The sequence below is a fragment of the Lycium barbarum genome, chromosome 12, assembly GCF_019175385.1.
Source record: "Lycium barbarum isolate Lr01 chromosome 12, ASM1917538v2, whole genome shotgun sequence".
Lineage (NCBI taxonomy): Eukaryota > Viridiplantae > Streptophyta > Magnoliopsida > Solanales > Solanaceae > Lycium > Lycium barbarum.
In genome coordinates, this window is record NC_083348.1 from 103,653,909 (window position 1) to 103,670,941 (window position 17,033).

General features: G+C 35.7%; 1 protein-coding gene across 2 annotated transcripts; it reads right to left on the reverse strand.

Annotated features, from left to right (window-relative positions):
• Positions 1-741: 741 nt before the first annotated feature.
• Positions 742-10,442, reverse strand: LOC132622034 (uncharacterized). 2 transcript variants are annotated; one of them, XM_060336543.1, is made up of 18 exons: positions 9,863-10,442; positions 9,181-9,372; positions 8,929-9,084; positions 8,404-8,697; positions 7,899-8,116; positions 7,720-7,794; positions 7,502-7,568; positions 6,599-6,921; positions 5,364-5,597; positions 5,076-5,263; positions 4,846-4,987; positions 4,645-4,753; positions 3,550-3,652; positions 3,286-3,457; positions 2,499-2,597; positions 2,342-2,400; positions 1,402-1,507; positions 742-1,143 (listed from the first exon to the last, which is right to left on the reverse strand). In XM_060336543.1, exons 1-18 carry the CDS (start codon positions 10,095-10,097, stop codon positions 979-981), a joined length of 2,937 nt encoding a protein of 978 aa, XP_060192526.1. In that variant the 5' UTR covers positions 10,098-10,442; the 3' UTR covers positions 742-978. The 2 variants fall into 2 exon arrangements, with proteins under 2 accessions (XP_060192526.1, XP_060192527.1); XM_060336544.1 differs by lacking the exon at positions 9,863-10,442 and adding an exon at positions 9,497-9,838.
• Between the last annotated feature and the right edge of the window lie 6,591 nt (positions 10,443-17,033).

The following is a 17,033-nucleotide window of genomic DNA, read 5'->3' on the forward strand; positions in this document are numbered from 1 at the left end:
CGTTAATTCTGCAGTATAATCCTATTTGGTAATATATAGGGCAATTTGCACGATCATTTTTTTTTTTTTTGACTGAGCAAAGGTTCAAACTCAGAACCTCAGGGTATTTTCGGCCATTTTTTTAAGCAAAGGCCAAAAGTTAAAGACCAACAATTTGAGGGACAAATATTAAAGACCACCCCAAAAGAAGGGCCAATCCGCGCAAAAAAATGAAATATATACTTTGGTAAATATTTTCTATATATTTTCTTGTTATGAGAAAAATATGTGAAATGTGGAAGTAAAGCACAAAATATGTTGGAAATAATATACTGTATTTGAGATATGAAATACTACCATAGAAAGAGTAATGTGATTCAGTGTGTAACTGGTGAGTAAATACAACGTCCCATATTTGTGAAAAGTATTTGAATCAAGACATATAGTATGACATTAATCATTATCATAAATCGAATTTAAAAGAAATATCTGAACGCTGATTTAAACAAATGAAGTACTAAACTTTATAGGTAAATACTATAAAATTGGACCAGGAAAGACACTGCCAACCAAACGGATTAAAATGGAGAAACTCCAAGTAGGAAACACCCTGTAAAACTATGTTAGTCGGACCAATGAGTTGTGGAAATTAGAGGCATAACGGTTCTCTTTTACCCTTCTTTGCTCCTGCAATTCAAGGAATGATTTCACATCTCGAAATCTAAAGTAAAAAATTAACCAATTCTAATCCAACAAAGCAGCTAAACACTATTTCAAGTGCAAGTGGAATTAATCATCTCATCATCAGTCATTCGATACAAGTATCCACTCTCCTTTGGCAAGAACTATAAGCTTGCCACCCAGAATATGGGACATAGAAAAAATGATTTACTTCATGTAGCCTAGCCCAATACAACGATTCGTGTGACCTAATTGCTACTCTAGCAAAACTGCCACTCGAAAGAGTGGGATCTCGAAAAGAATGAAGCATCAAATGAATCACATCTTTTTACGAGAAAACTGCTGAGCTGATCTAACTTGGATGTCTTTCGTGAATACATTTGTAACAGCAAAAAGCATGAGGACAAACACAACTTGAGCACTCATGATTCCGAAATGACTAATGCTATTGCCAATTTCCATCCAGCTTCCTTTGTTTTTGACCTGATACCAATCAGAAAACAAGTAACAGGAGTCAAATAGATGGATCCTAACCATGAAGAATCCCAAGGATCATATTCCTAGAGATAATTCAGTCAGAATGCATGAAAGAGAAAAAACTAAGAGATGTTAGAGATTGTTACAGAGAAGAACATATTGGTACTGGGAACCCTACGTTTTTCAAGCAAAACGCATTGGAATGACTATAGGTGGAAAATCATATGAGAATTGCACCATAAGAAGAATCAGATGACTGCTTACCAGGAAGAAGAAATGAATTGTCATTACATCGGAGCACAAGATCACTAGAAAATAGCATCCCAACAATGGAACTTGCACCAATTTAGTGATTGCACTAAATGCACATCTGCAGTTAATACCCAACAACAAATAAAAAGTTATACGTGGTGCCCAACGAGTCTCAGCGAAGACAAGAAACTCCAAAATGCTTATGGTTGCATATCAATATAATTCTTCTTGGTCTTCTAATATTCTAAAAGCTTCTACTCATGTATCAATATAAGTTCCTATTATGTACTTTGTTCTCAGTGAAGATCAGGTAGTGCTTGTGCTCTGCAAATAAGACTAGACAAGATATGCTAAAGCTAAATTATGGGAGGATAAGGATACCTTGACTCAAGGGACCCCAAATGACCAACAAACCATTATCAGAGGACATCTGAATGTAAATGCAGGTAGATATAATGACGGTTCCGATAGCCACCAGAATGAAGATAGGAAAGCTATCTTGGAGTTGGTATTAGCTTACCCTTTAGTATTAGCTAACATTTATTTTAAAACAGAAAGATAGCCCAGCATGTGAAGCCAAAGCGCAGTGGAAAAGGAGAAGAGTCGCATTGAAGGAGGGAGCATGTGATTTAGAAGCTAACATAGATACCCTGTGGAAGGAAATACAACTATAACAACATATCCAGTGTAATCCCACAAGTGGGGTAAACCCTATGAGGGAAATAATATAAAAAAAATCGTATTATGAAAGTCGCATATGAAGAGTGTGTCTGAAAAGAGGATCTCGACCACAAGATTCATAATGCTGGAATAGTGAAGTGTAAATAGTTACTAAAGCAAAACAGATTAGTATAGGAATTGAGAAGCTTTGTAAAGTAAATGAGAGCCAGAGAGAACCTACGAGGTTTTTCATCGACGCCATTAACAAGGAAAATTTGCAAGTTGTACTTACATGACAAGTATGAACGGTATCAACAACTTAAAAATAAGCAACGCTGCCATCAGAAAAGGCTGCAAAAGACAGGAATAGTCCCATGTATCACCATATACAAATGAAAGGGAAATAAAGAATAAGAGATGCAGAAATAAGGATGTTTAGTTCCACTTACACTGAAAACAGTGATGAACCGATACACGGAGGAGATCTCAAAGCTTGCAATACTTGCAAAATTACCAGTTCCAAAGAATGCAATATTGAAAAAGACCATCTACAAAAGCGAAAATTACATCAGATTGGTGCAACATATTACTAATATTTCAATTAACATTCCTTTTTTTTTTTTATTTTCTTGGGAGGAGGGGGGGGGGGGGGGGGGGGGGGTTACTAGACTATATATAATCTTAAGCATTTTCCACCAATATTACCCAAAAAAAAAAAAATAGATGATACAAAGAAGACAATTATTTGGTTCAAAACCAGAAGCAATTACAAAAGTTCAATTTCCAGAAGAGGTAGACATGCTTTTAGAATGTGTATTGACGTTTAATTTTGTGAGTTACATTAAATTGAATGGAAGCAATTACAATAGTTCAATTTCCAGAAGAGGTAGACATGCTTTTAGAGCGACTCAAACTCAAGGTTAAATTTGAAATTGTGAAGCCTTTTTTCCCTAGCTGCACAATTAGTTATGTGGTACCTTAGCATGTGGTCATGATCTAATTATCAATACACTGTACTGGTTATATAAGGAACTGGCGCGCACATGGAAGCAAGGAAGATGTGCAGTAGCCTAGGAAGTTTCAATATAACTATTTGGATACAAAGACAACAGAGCTGGACGAAAACCCTATCACTACTCCCAAAGAGTTAAATTAACAAGGCTGAAAATGATGTCGCTGTCTTTCTTTTTCTCCATAACTATAACATCATTAACAAAAGCAGAACGTAAAACTTACAAAGGTTAATGGGATTCTCATATCGGATAACTCCAGGCACCTATTATCATCCTCCATGGATCTGACTGGAGTTGATGATAATCTGAACTTACTTATATGGAGATAAGCATTTTCCACCAGTATCCATGCTATAAGTGCAAGACCGAGAGCACCATAGAAGACTGCTTCATAGCTGCAGGAGATTCAAAAGCTTTTGAATTCTGATTCATAATGTTATAAAAATTGAATCTACTCCTAGCCTAAGCCAAACAATGATGGAGATACCCGATTGATAGAAGCAGGAAGGGAGGTGCAACGCCGAGGAAAATGGAAGTCAGCCTGGATAAGAGACCAGTAGCTGAAAAGAGCGGGAGTATCATCGAGAAGCCTAATGAAACAAGCCAAATGATAAATACAGGGTTGTTGAAATGCTCACAAAGAACAAAAATATGTGAAACTTTCAATCAGGCTGAAGAACAGTAAAAGGGGAAAGGAATAATTACACAGAAAAAACAAGTCAGGAAAAGCTTCATAAGAGTTTATCATTAAAATGAACCAAAAGAGCCTGAAAAAAGAATGCAAGTGTAACAAAGGACAGTCTGTTATGCAAAATACACTACCATAAACTAGTAGATGTTTACCAAAGACTGAAGGAGAATATTATTTCTTTATGACAGGATGCAGCAGCAATTATTCCTAAAATCACATGGAAGGAAGTATTCAAAGAAGTCTTACAATCTCTTTGGAATATATGCAGACTTGGCAAAGGATAGGCACAAAGGAAGATAATGATTTGTATAGGCAATACCAATTAGTTGAGAATTTATTTTAGTCATGTTATCACATTTACTTTAGGTCCTCTGCTTTCTAGGAGTCTTTTAGCCCTATTAGAGGTTCTTGTGACTGTAGGAAATATAAAAAAAATTCTAGTTTCGTAAGATGTTGGCCTTAGAGAAATTTAAATGGGGAACATAGCCAGCGAGGATTCATATAGAGGATCCCAATTTGTTTGGGCCTGAGGTGTAGTTGTTGCATGACAGGATGCGACCTACATTACATGGACTCTTGTTTGAGTTAATGCCATATCTACCATAGGAAGCAGTTGTCCCAGGAGGGCAACTGTAAGACACAATACCAGCAGCAGAAGAGAAATTCTGAAAAGTAAGTTTGGATAGTATGCCTTTTACTAGAACAATTATAAAGAAAAATGTAGAATCTCACCACTTTGGATTCACTGTTCAACATCCCATTGCATTAGTAAAACAAACAATTGAAGGAAAAAATGAGTGTAAAGGTTGCATTAATTGTGTCCATCGGACATCCCAGAACAATTCTAAGACTGAGCTACACTAGCAGACGGATAAAAGCAAAAAAGAATACCAGCAATGGACCAATTCACCAGTTGGTGTAGGACTAACAATTCCTGCTTCTCTGTTCTATGGGTAGTTGAAAGCCAAACCATCAGAGATGCTAATCCAACCAAAAGGATCTACTCCAAACAAAGAAAAAAAAATTCCAAAATCTCTCAGTAAAAGTTTAAGATAATTTTAGACAACATTATTCGAAAACGTCATTGCTTACCTGCAATTGAAAGAGCATGGGAAACTTGAGTTTCGTCGAGTCATGTGCAACGAGACTAAGCCAGTATCTGTTATCTTTAGCATGCAGTTCCACATATCGAAGAACTACACCAATTGTGATAATCATCATCGCGCCAGCAACCCTATATAAGGAAGTTCAGTAAAACGAATTTCAATCGACATACAACAACTGGATCTGCAAGTTAAGATACTCAATAAGAAGTTACTTACACAAGCATGGTATTTTCTGGAATTTGAGGGGGCATGAGAGTAAAAGCCGACAAAAACCAACATGCCATCCATACAAAGATTGGTATTCCAGATCTTGTAGGTAATGATCTATACAGATAAAAAGGAACTGCAACCCCTGTGGTTAAGAAACACCAAGTATAGAGCTTTCTCTCTGTGAAGCTCTTCACCTGTAAGGTAACCACACACAATGATTAAAGAATCCAGGTGCTCAAGAACAAATCTGCTGCTGCCTAAAGAAACATACATAGACTGTGGGTAAAGCCTCACCAAAAGCTCAAGAATGATCACGGAGAAAACACAAGTTCCAATGAGTTTAAGATAGTAATCAGTAACTTTCCGGCACAAGTATCTGCACAATGCCTTAAGAAATGGATATTCACTAAATATTTGAGTCCACAGAAACATTGTCATCACGACATATGCGTGATAAAGGGGAGGAGATTTTTCAACCAACAGAAGAGTGCACGCTACTCCCATTAACAGCCCTCCTAAAAGATGTACCTGCCATAGAAAAAGAATATAAGCAAGAACTGGGGAATCAATTGGTCAGATAACAATTCTTTCTACTATCACCTTATGAATGACTATCCAGAATATTCATCTTTTTTGTGGGAGGAAGGCACATGTTCTAATAACATCAATTTGTAAATGCCAAAATAATATAGTAAAGAGAAAGAATTAATACGCCAATAGAGGACCATGATGATATAATTTTTTAAGATTTTCCCTTAAGAGAAATCCCAGATGAGGACTTGATTCAATAGCCTTGGAGATCAGGCAGAATAGAGACAAAATATAAGCAAATATGGTCCTGAAGCGGGGTGCGACTGTCATGGAACATTTTAGAAAGAGCAGAAAGGAAAAATGTTTGGGGGTTGAAAGAAAAGAAAAGGCAAGAGGATTAATGTCAAAAGTAGCATTTGGTGTCATTACTCCCAATTTTCCCTTAGATTTCAGTTTCTTTCCTTGACAAGTCTAACTTTCTAAAGCTTTGGTAGAAGACCCCCTCCTCCCACTTACAATGCATAGATAAAGTGATTACAATATCTTTCCAGCATTATGAATTAGATTTTCTTATACGATACAAGAACATGGGTAATTTTGGCGTATCAATATTTGCCATTAGATGTACTCTATCTCGAAGAGGCAGCAAAACACCGGACAACCCTTTGAATATCTCCGCCTCGATTTAGAATCATATATCAACAGTTAGGATATTTTTATTGGTTTTAGTTTGAATTAAGAAAATTACTTGAACTTGCAGAACACAAATACTTTTCACGCATAAATGCATTTATATGTCCAATTTCCTCCTCTCTTTTTCCTACCGATCTATCATCTCTCAACACCAAATTTCCTCCTCCCTTTTTCCTACCGATCTATCATCTCTCAACACCAAACAGACATATAATTTCTTTTGAACCTCCCTTTTACAACCCTCCTCTAACCAACGCATACAAAGAAATACACAAGGGCACGTGCATATAGAGCAAAACAAGTACCTTAACTGTACTTCTTTGATTAGGCACTTGCTCCTTGCTAAAAATATATGCAGGTAGGGATGTATAAGATTGCAAGACATGGAGTATCACATAGATCATCCAACCAACATAGCCAAGAGTAATTACAGTCATCAGCATCAACCAATCATATGTCTGGAAATAGTGAAGTCCTTGAAGTGCCAAGCTCCTAAGCTGTTCAGATAGTTTCATTGCAGTTTCATACTCTTTGAGAGAAATCAGATGCTCGATTTGACGCAATAGTGATGAATAACTAGCCAAGGGTTTGAAAGGCTTGGTGTATAATGAGGTTGACTGCTTTAATTCTATATATTTGTCAAGGATGCTCAAAAAAGGAAAAAAAAAAATCAAGACTGTTCTCCTTAGTGTTTAAAAGGTGAAAGCAGGACAAGCCCCATTTACATTTATGAAGCAGTTTGGCATGACAGTGTAAAACTTAATTTTATCACCTTTCCCCTATATTGGTCTAAAAATCAGATGCTCGATTTGGCGGAATAGTGATGAATAACTAGCCAAGCTTTTGAAAGGCTCGATTTGACTGCTTTAACTCTAAATATTTGTCAAGGATGCTCAAAAAAGGAAAAGAAAAATCAAGACTGTTCTCCTTGGTCTTTTAAAAGGTGAAAGCAGGACAAGCCCCCAGTTACATTTATGAAGAAGTTTGGCATGACAGCGTAAAACTTGATTTTATCACCTTTCCTCTCTATTGGTCTAAAAATTGATAACTTGTCCTGATTCTAATATATGTCACACTTCAATCGAAATTGTTCTACTCTGAAAGGTGTAATCACAACAAAAACAAAATTAGGAATATACACATGTAAGATGAGGGAGGCAGAAAGAGATTATAAGTGAAAAACAATCTAAGTTACTAGGGAAGGATACGTGATTTTCGAAGGAACTGATTGAGGATTTGCTTTGTATTGGCTAGCACGGCTTCAACTTCTTCTGCCTGGAAATAGAAGTGATTGTAAGACCTGCATTCAATCTCAATACAAATAACACAACAGTGCCAAAGAACCAGCAAACCGGTACATCTCTCCCAATCCACCACACAGTCATACTGTGCAAAATAGACTGGAAACTTATAGTAATGCAGCTACCTTGTTCAGATTCATGTACTGACGAGGCAGATTGCCAACCGAATTGACAGGACATGGCAGACCAAGCAGAGTGGACTGCAATTTTTAGGTATCATATCAGAGTCAGATTTTAAAAGAAGTTGATATGATAGAAAGGCACTTCAAAGATAAGACTTTTAGAAGAGGACAAGGTAATCGACCATCAGCGGTGCTATGTCAGCTTGATTAACGTCCAACCTCGTCATGCCACTGAGGCCCCATTCTGAAGGTGTTTCTGTATCATGCAGATGGTCATCAATAAAGCGAGCAGTACTTTCATGATGGTCACTGCGGGAAATTGGCAAGGGATGCCCAGCGCCTGCTCCCCATGCCACAAGAGGTGTATCCGTGTTTGTTGGGTGTCCATCTCCATGACTCCCTATACCAGAAATTGCTATGAATCAATATGCTACATTACACTGTAGTTGCTCAATCGCAGAAAAAACTTTGTAAAAGATCCAGGTAACTAGAGACAAACATCACTTGCTGGGAAAATGAAAAGAATTTTTCTATCATGGAAACAGTTCAACTTGTGTGCGTAATATATATATATATATATATATCAAATGATCATATCTACAAACAGTTTCCTATGCTGTGTTTACATGGTAAATATCTATTTATACTCATTAGGCAATTGAAAAACAATTGAGCGCCAAGGCCAACCTTTGTCACTCATTCCATGATCTGCTGTAAATATATATGCAGTCTGATTGTCCTTGTAGTAGTCCTGCATAAGATTGTAAACCTTTTCCGCTATCTTGTCAACCACTTTAACATTATTTAGATAGATGGACGAGAAGGGCTTATGTGCATGACCATTGGAATCACAGCCAAGAAGGTGCAGAAAAACAACAAGCTTGTCTTGTTGTAGTAGCTGCTTCAATTTTGGGTCTTCATTGGACCTATTCAAGAGGTTCTGGAATTGATCGAATGACCACTCATCCAAAAAAGAAGCATCTGCATATAAACACTATCGAATTTGGTAAAATGACTAAAAAGAACTGAAAAGGATTGGTGGGCTGGTGGCTACACTACTAATATGGAGTAACTGATTCTTTCAAGGAGAGGAAATCAGGGCTCTACTAAATGAACCATAAAATTATTTTCGTAAATCACAAAACCTTGTGAAAACTACTTGCATGTATGATATGTTTAATCAAAACAGATACTTTAGAAACTGTAACGCACCAGTTGCGAAATCCTCAAAATCATGTGGATACGAGTTCCAAGTGCTATGGGGCAAGGCCCCACAGAATATGGGAACAATATCTGGGCTACCATAGGAAAATGTATGCCGGCTTTGATTAAATACTGAATCGAACTCAACAGGATTTGCCTTCCAACCTGCGAAATTATTGAGCTTGTTGAGGTTGAGAGGCAGTTGCCTAAACAAGTAAAGGCATATTCTAAAGCAGTTCAAGAAATATATAAAAGACTTACCTTTAGTAACAGCACTAGGATCTTCATAGAAGCCAGCAATTATAGCAACATGTCCAGGTCTAGATTCTGTTGGAGGACGAGCATGTGATACTCCCCATCGACCTTTTTTCCTTATAATGCTCCTCAAAAATGGGGCTCTATAACCCCCCTCTGAATCTGGCTCGTAAAACTTATCAGCCCGTAAACCATCCGCTGCAATTTATCAACACAAGAAAAAGGTAATCACCCACTGGCCAATTCAATGCAACAATGACTACATACCCAATGTAATCCCACAGGTGGGGTCTGGGGAGGGTAGAGTGTACGCAGACCTTACCCCTACTTGTGGAGGTAGAGAGGTTGTTTCCGAAATACCCTCGGCTCAAGTAACGCATACCAAAGCTGTTTTTCGCAGTTTGAAAAAGAAAGAAGAAATAAAGAGGACATAGCAAATAATAGGGGAAGCATTATATAGCATTCAGAAGAAAAAAAGAACAGTAACAACTAACAACAATCACATAATACGATAACCGGAACACAAGAAACAACAGATAGTAACAGAAATCAAAGGACAAGAAACTACAAGAAAATTCAGTGCAAGAAAATGGCATTGCGTCAATTCAATGCAAGAAAATAAAAACATGAGCTTGAAAAATTTCATTGCGGCAGATCATCGAACAAGTTGTGTGCAAGTGCAACGCACCGACCAGAAGAACAAGACGCTTAGCTGGAGCAACGAAACGAGGTGGGACAGGGTCCATGCCATGAACAATGGGAGTTTTGAAGTAAATATCGAAGATACTGAGCATATACACTGCATGAAGTACTACACCAAGAACCACCAGCCATTTCTCTTTTCTGCTCAGCCATTTCTGCTTATTTTTAGCAGTGTTAATGGTGGATCTCCTACCATCTCCCAAGATCCCATCTGTCCTCATTACTATAAACTTGAAACTTTTCCAAGCATCTACTATCAGTTAATTGGATCACAAAATCTCCAAGATTTATTTTCTAAGTATCTTGATCTGTTGCGGTTCTTTTTGTTTTGTGTGTAAGGAATTTTTGTTGGAAAAGTTAGTGCAGATTAGTTACTAGTATTAACAACTCTGTTAAACCCAAAATTCCAGTTATTAGTGTAGTGATTTTGACTAATTCTGCGAACAGTTATAGGCTCATCTTGCGGCTATATTTTTATTCAAAGATGACCCAAAATTTTTAGAAAGATTCAACTTTTGAAGAAGCGAACAATTAAAATTTTCTACTAACCGTTCACTGGAATATTTAAATGAACTCCCCTGTCCCAATTTATGTAAGTAGTTAGTTTTAGTGGATATGAAATTTAAGAAAGAAACAATTTTATTTCATATTCAATATGTATTTTATTTATTACAGATTTTTTAAACAGTGTCACCTTAGCGTACATATTGTATTTTAGAATATTGTGTATAATTAAAATTTTCTGCAAAGCAATTAAGTAAACATCACTTGGTTTGGATTTAGAATTTAAAGTACAGATTAACAATGGGATTCACAATCAAATATATACATATACATATATATATATTTAGTGAATTTTTAATACAACAGGTTTTGAGCAAAGTTCGTGAATTCACGTGAACTCATAGGCTCAAGGGTAGATCCGCCCGTCTCACTAATGAGTCTAGAGTGATATCGCAAAACTCGCAAAGGTGATTTTATGGAGTATTTAAATAACGGAAAGGTCCAAAAATACCCTTAACCTATTGAAAAAGGCTCATAAATACCCTCCTTCCACCTTTTGGTCTAAAAATACCCTTAAGGTTTGTTTTTGGCTCAAATATACCCCTCAACCTATTGAAAAAGGCTCATAAATACCCTCCTTCCACCTTTTGGTCTAAAAATACCCTTAAGGTTTGTTTTTGGCTCAAATATACCCCTCAGATTTTTTTAAATCTGATTTTTTTTTTTAAATCTGGATTTTTTTTTAAAAAACCTGGATTTTTTTTTAAATCTGGATTTTTTTTAAATTACGGAATTTTATTATTGACCAATTACGGAATTTTTAAATTACGGAATTTTTTAAAAAATCTGGAATTTTTTTTTAAATCTGGATTTTTTATTGACCAATTACGGAATTTTTAAAAAAATCTGGAATTTTTTTTAAATTATGGAATTTTATTATTGACCAATTACGGAATTTTTAAATTACGGAATTTTTAAAAAAATCTGGATTTTTTTTTAAATCTGGATTTTTTTTAAATCTGGATTTTTTTTTAAATTACGGAATTTAAAAAAAAAATCCAGATTTAAAAAAAAATCCAGATTTAAAAAAAAAAATCCCAGATTTAAAAAAAAAAATCCATATTTTAAAAAAATTCCAGATTTAAAAAAAATCAGATTTAAAAAAATCTTAGGGGTATATTTGAGCCAAAAACAAACCTTAAGGGTATTTTTAGACCAAAAGGTGGAAGGAGGGTATTTATGAGCCTTTTTCAATAGGTTGAGGGGTATATTTGAGCCAAAAACAAACCTTAAAGGTATTTTAGACCAAAAGGTGGAAGGATGGTATTTATGAGCCTTTTTCAATAGGTTAGGGTATTTTTGGACCTTTTCCGTTTAAATAACAGTGATAGTGTATAAATGCATGCATAGACTGATAGACATAATACACCGTCAGCAAATTGACAATGGTTTCCACTAACAACGGAAATTGGACACTAACTGAACTTGAATGGATACTTTAACAGATAACAAGAAAACAACCACAGGTCACACTGCAACATTAACTTGCGAATCTTCTAACATTGGACGATCGAAAATCGAAGTGTCAAACTCAGTGTTTGAGGACAAACAGAAACGAGGACATGCCAATGCTCAGAAAACCAAGCAACATGTGCTGAATCAAAACAAGCTCATTTGGTGATGCATTAGAATTGTCTGAAGGACCCCCTGGAGTTGGGGTAGGTGCTCCTACTTGTGCTCTCACAACTAAATTAGCTATGAAAACAAGCATAATTGCTGCTACAACAAACTTTTTCAGAGCCACCTTTGCCTATTTGAAAGAAATTAAGTGTCTTTTCCAAGAATGCTTAGATGGCTGACTGCAAAGAGCAACACAAGATTAAGTGTTGATCTTTTTAACCCTCCTTTGGAAGAGGTAAGCCTTAAGACATATATATAGAATAAACTTGGTCATCTGTTGGATAATGTCCAACAAGTATGACACCTGTTGCAACAAGTTACTAATCTGTTGGACAATGTCCAATAATTATGACACCTGTTGCAACAAGTTACTAATCTGTTGGACAATGTCCAATAATTATGACACCTGCAACAAGTATGACACCTGTTGCAACAACCTAATTATCTGTTGCATTTCATGATTTAGGACCATTTTAATACATCTACTTTTTTGTTGTAGGTTGTGCACCCGTGGCTTGTCCCGACAGTACGGGAGTTGGAGATGTCATTCCTTGCTTCCTTTGAGCCCTTACAATCTGTTCCTGATAAAATGATTGAGGGGATGAAATTAGAATTGGCTGGAGTAACAGCCATCAAAAAGGGAATTAGTTGTGGTAGATGTTGTTGGTGGTGGTGTTATTGCTGGTGGTCAACCTGTTGTTGATGACGTTGCGACAGAAATTGCCGGTGAAAAAATAATAGATGATGATGTTGATTTTGGTAGACAAACTCCAATTGGTGGTGTTGTTGGTGGATAAACTCCAATTGGTGGTAATGTCGGTGGACAAACTCCAATTGATGGAGATGTTAGTTGTGGCGGATTTGGTGGTAGATTTTCCTTTGTTGGTGCCGACACATCGAAATGTGGTTGTGAATGCACCTATTGCAAGCAGCGAATGGATGATTTGATAAATAATGTTGAGGAGTTGGTGAAGGCACAAAAAGACACAAATTCTGCTTTACAGAGTTTGTTATCCAAGAGGGGTGTCAATCCATCCAAGAAGCTGACCTCACCCTATACTCTTATTCGCATTGCAAGAAGGGAAAAGCAATTTCCAAGGCACTTGCCGATGTTAGGTCAAGAAAATCTTCTACACCCCACAAGGCAGCTGCTGTTGTTGATCTTAAAAAGGTAAATGTGTATAAGCATGCAGATGCTCAAAAAATGAAAAATCTTGAAAAATTCGTCAATGCCAAGAAGAGCAAGGGTACGATGTATTCATTGCATGAATTTAAGGCCGATGACTTCAGGATAATGACAAGCATGGAAGATTGGTGGCTGGCCAGTGCAAGTTTGAAAACAACAATTATTTTTGTTGAAACAAGTCTTATTTTGGTTGTATTAGTTGCAACAAGTTATATATTTGTTGCAACGAGTGGAACACTTGTTGCAACAAGTATTGGTCTTGTTACAACAACTCTCCTAGTTGTTGGAGTTTGCTTACAGCAGTTGGGTCTAGTTGCAACAACTCTCTTAGTTGTTGGAGTTTGCTTACAACAGTTGGGTCTATTTCCCCAACTGCTGTAAGCAAACTCCAACAACTAAGTGAGTTGTTGCAACAAGACCAATACTTGTTGCAACAAGTGCACACTTTTTGCAACAACTCACTTAGTTGTTTAGGTGACTGACATTCCTTATACTTTTAATGCAGTATGTTGATGAAATTATGCTCTTAATATGTGTGAGACAAAGCACTTTCACTGAGCACTATGCTTCCACAAATATAATCTTGGATCTCAACTTCTACAATATCATGCTCAAGCGATACACAGAGTTGTCGGATGAAAGCACACAGCCAGAAGCTATTCCATTCAATCAAATGCTTGGTGATTTTATATGGGATGATGATATTATCGCTTACTGTAGAGGTACTGCACCAGCCAAAGGTGGTCGCGAGTGGGTTGGTGCCAAAAGGGTGCTTACTATCATGAACATAAATGTCAGACAGTTTGTCACCCTCGAATTCATAATTGAGGAGGGGGTGATAAATGTCTATGATTGCAACGTTCCAAAAATCCAAGAGGATGAGTTCTTCATCCACATCCAGCCAGTCATTGAATTATGGCTGAAACTACTGAAGCAGAGTGGCATGTTTGAACGCTTGCCTGAAAAGCTGCTCAACGAAGCTTGGAAATTTATGCTGAAGGAGAATCTCCCCCGCAATGAAACTGCAATGGCATGCGGATCGTATTCACTTGCTTTTATTGAGCATTTGCTTACCGGCACTAACATGATGAAGCCTGAGACTCTATTGTGCGACAACTCAGTGGTGAGGATGCAGTGGCGGTGGGCGGTGGGTGTGATAGATAAAGTTTTGGAGCCCTAAGCTGGCTGTTTAACAAATTACTACTTGAACAATTTTTTTTTGTCCTTGTTATTATTTATGAATGCTGTTGCAACAAATGCAACAGATAGTACAGTTGTTAAAAAAGTTGCAAAAATTTACTAATCTACTAATCTGTTTAGAAAAGTTGCCTAAATGATTGCAACAGGTCATACAGTTGTTGAAGAAATTACTAATTCGTTCCAAACAAGTAACTAATCTCTTTAAACAAGTTACTAATCAGTTGCATTAGATAATACATTTGTGAAAGAATTTGCAACAAATTACTAATCTGTTTCAACAAGTTACTAATCCGTTCCAATAAGTAACTAATCTGCTGCAACAGATCATACAGTCATGGAAAGAAGTTGCAACAAATTACTAATCTGTTCCAACAAGTTACTAATCCGTTCCAACAAGTAAATAATCTGCTGAAACAAGTTACTAATCTGTTGCAACAGATCATACAGTTGTGGAAAGAAGTTGCAACAAATTACTAATCTGTTCCAACAAGTTACTAATCCGTTCCAACAAGTAAATAATCTACTGAAACAAGTTACTAATCTGTTGCAACATATCGTACAATTGTGGAGAGAAGTTGCAACAAATTACTAAAAATTGCTTAAGTATATATATTGATCAATAAATAGGATTGATTTCCATTGTTTATCACTAAATGTGGGTGAATCCCATCAATTCGCTTCAATGATCACTCCATTTAGTGCGTATTGGACTTAGTTGATCATCTATCCTGACCCAAAACACCATGAAATTACTTACGTATATATATTGATCAATAAATAGGATTGATTTCCATTGTTTATCACTAAATGTGGGTGAATCCCATCAATTCACTTCAATGATCACTCCATTTAGTGCGTATTAGACTTAGTTGATCATCTATCCTGACCCAAAACACCATGAAATTGCTTAAGTATATATATTGATTAATAAATAGGATTGATTTTCATTGTTTATCACTAAATGTGGGTGAATCCCATCAATTCACTTCAATGATCACTCCATTTAGTGCGTATTGGACTTAGTTGATCATCTATCCTGACCCAAAACACCATGAAATTGCTTAAGTATATATATTGATCAATAAATAGGATTGATTTCCATTGTTTATCACTAAATGTGGCTGATATGCATTGTTTATCACTAAATGTGGGTGAATCAAGTAGTATTTGTTGCAACAGATGTAGTATCTGTTGGGGCAAGTTTAGTATATGTTGCAGCAAACTGAGTAAGTTGTTGAATAAGTCTTTACTCTTGTTGGATAAAACACAACAAGTTACCCATTTTCTGTAACAAGTCACTCTACTTGTTTGATTTCCATTATTTATCACTAAATAAAAATTTCAGCTTACGTGTCAATTTTTAAAAAATAAAAAAATAAAAAACTGATTTTTCTTTTAAAAATTTTATTTTTAAAACCCGTTTTAAAAAAATAAAAAAAAATTGAAAACGCGAATTAAAAAACTGAATTTTCTTTAAAAAAATAAATTTAAAACCCTTTTAAAAAAATTGAAAATTTGATTTTTTTTCAAAACCCATATGTTTTTTTTTTAAAAAAAAAACAAAACTGAAAACATGAATTTTTTTTAAAATATGGAAAAATGGATTTGTTAAAAATATGGAAAGCTTGATTATTTTTTTTTAAATGTCTTAAAAGATCTTGATTTTCATGATTTCATTTTCTTAGGACACTTTTATTTTTCAAATAAAATCCGGAAAAAGTGTTTTTCTTGTCAAAATTTGAAAAAAAACTGATTTTTTATAGAATTTTGAAAAAATTAATTATTTTTTTAAAATGTGGAACTAGATTTATATTCATATTTTAAGAAAATACGGATTTTTAAGAAAAAAATTAAGTTTTCCCATTTTTTATGTTTCTCACTCTCTCAAAGAGAGTGAAACATACTCTCCTTGCCACGTCAACCTTAAGGGGGTAAAATATTACGGTTTTAAATAGTTTAGGGGGGTGATAGGACCAAAAATTAGGTAAGGTGTGTCGTAGCAAAAACGCTACTAGGTGAGGGGGGTAATGATGCCTTATCCCTAATTAAAACTTGAGTCACTCCACTTGTTAGAAAAAACCCAGCATATAACTTAGTTGCATCTGCTTAAAAACTCCGATTTTTTGTAATATGTTCAACGACTTACTAGTTGCCGCAACAAGTCCTGTTACTTGCTCGATAAAACCCAACAAATTACCCATTTTCTGTAACAAGTCACTCCATTTGTTTGATTTCCATTGTTTATCACTAAATATGGTTGATTCCAATTGTTTATCACTAAATGTGGATGATTCCCTCTACTCAATAATTAAAACTTGAGTCACTCCACTTGTTAGAAAAAACCCAACATATAACTTAGTTGCATCTGCGTAAAAACTCCGATTTTTTGTAATATGTTCAACGACTTACTAATTGCTGCAACAAGTCCTGTTACTTGTTCGATAAAACCCAACAAGTTACAGAGCTGTTGCAACAAATTCATTACTTGTTGGAAACTGTACAACAATTTATTAACAAGAATATTTACATTAGTGATTTGAACACGAACAACATATCATATAAACCAAGTTCATAATCACCAAGAATA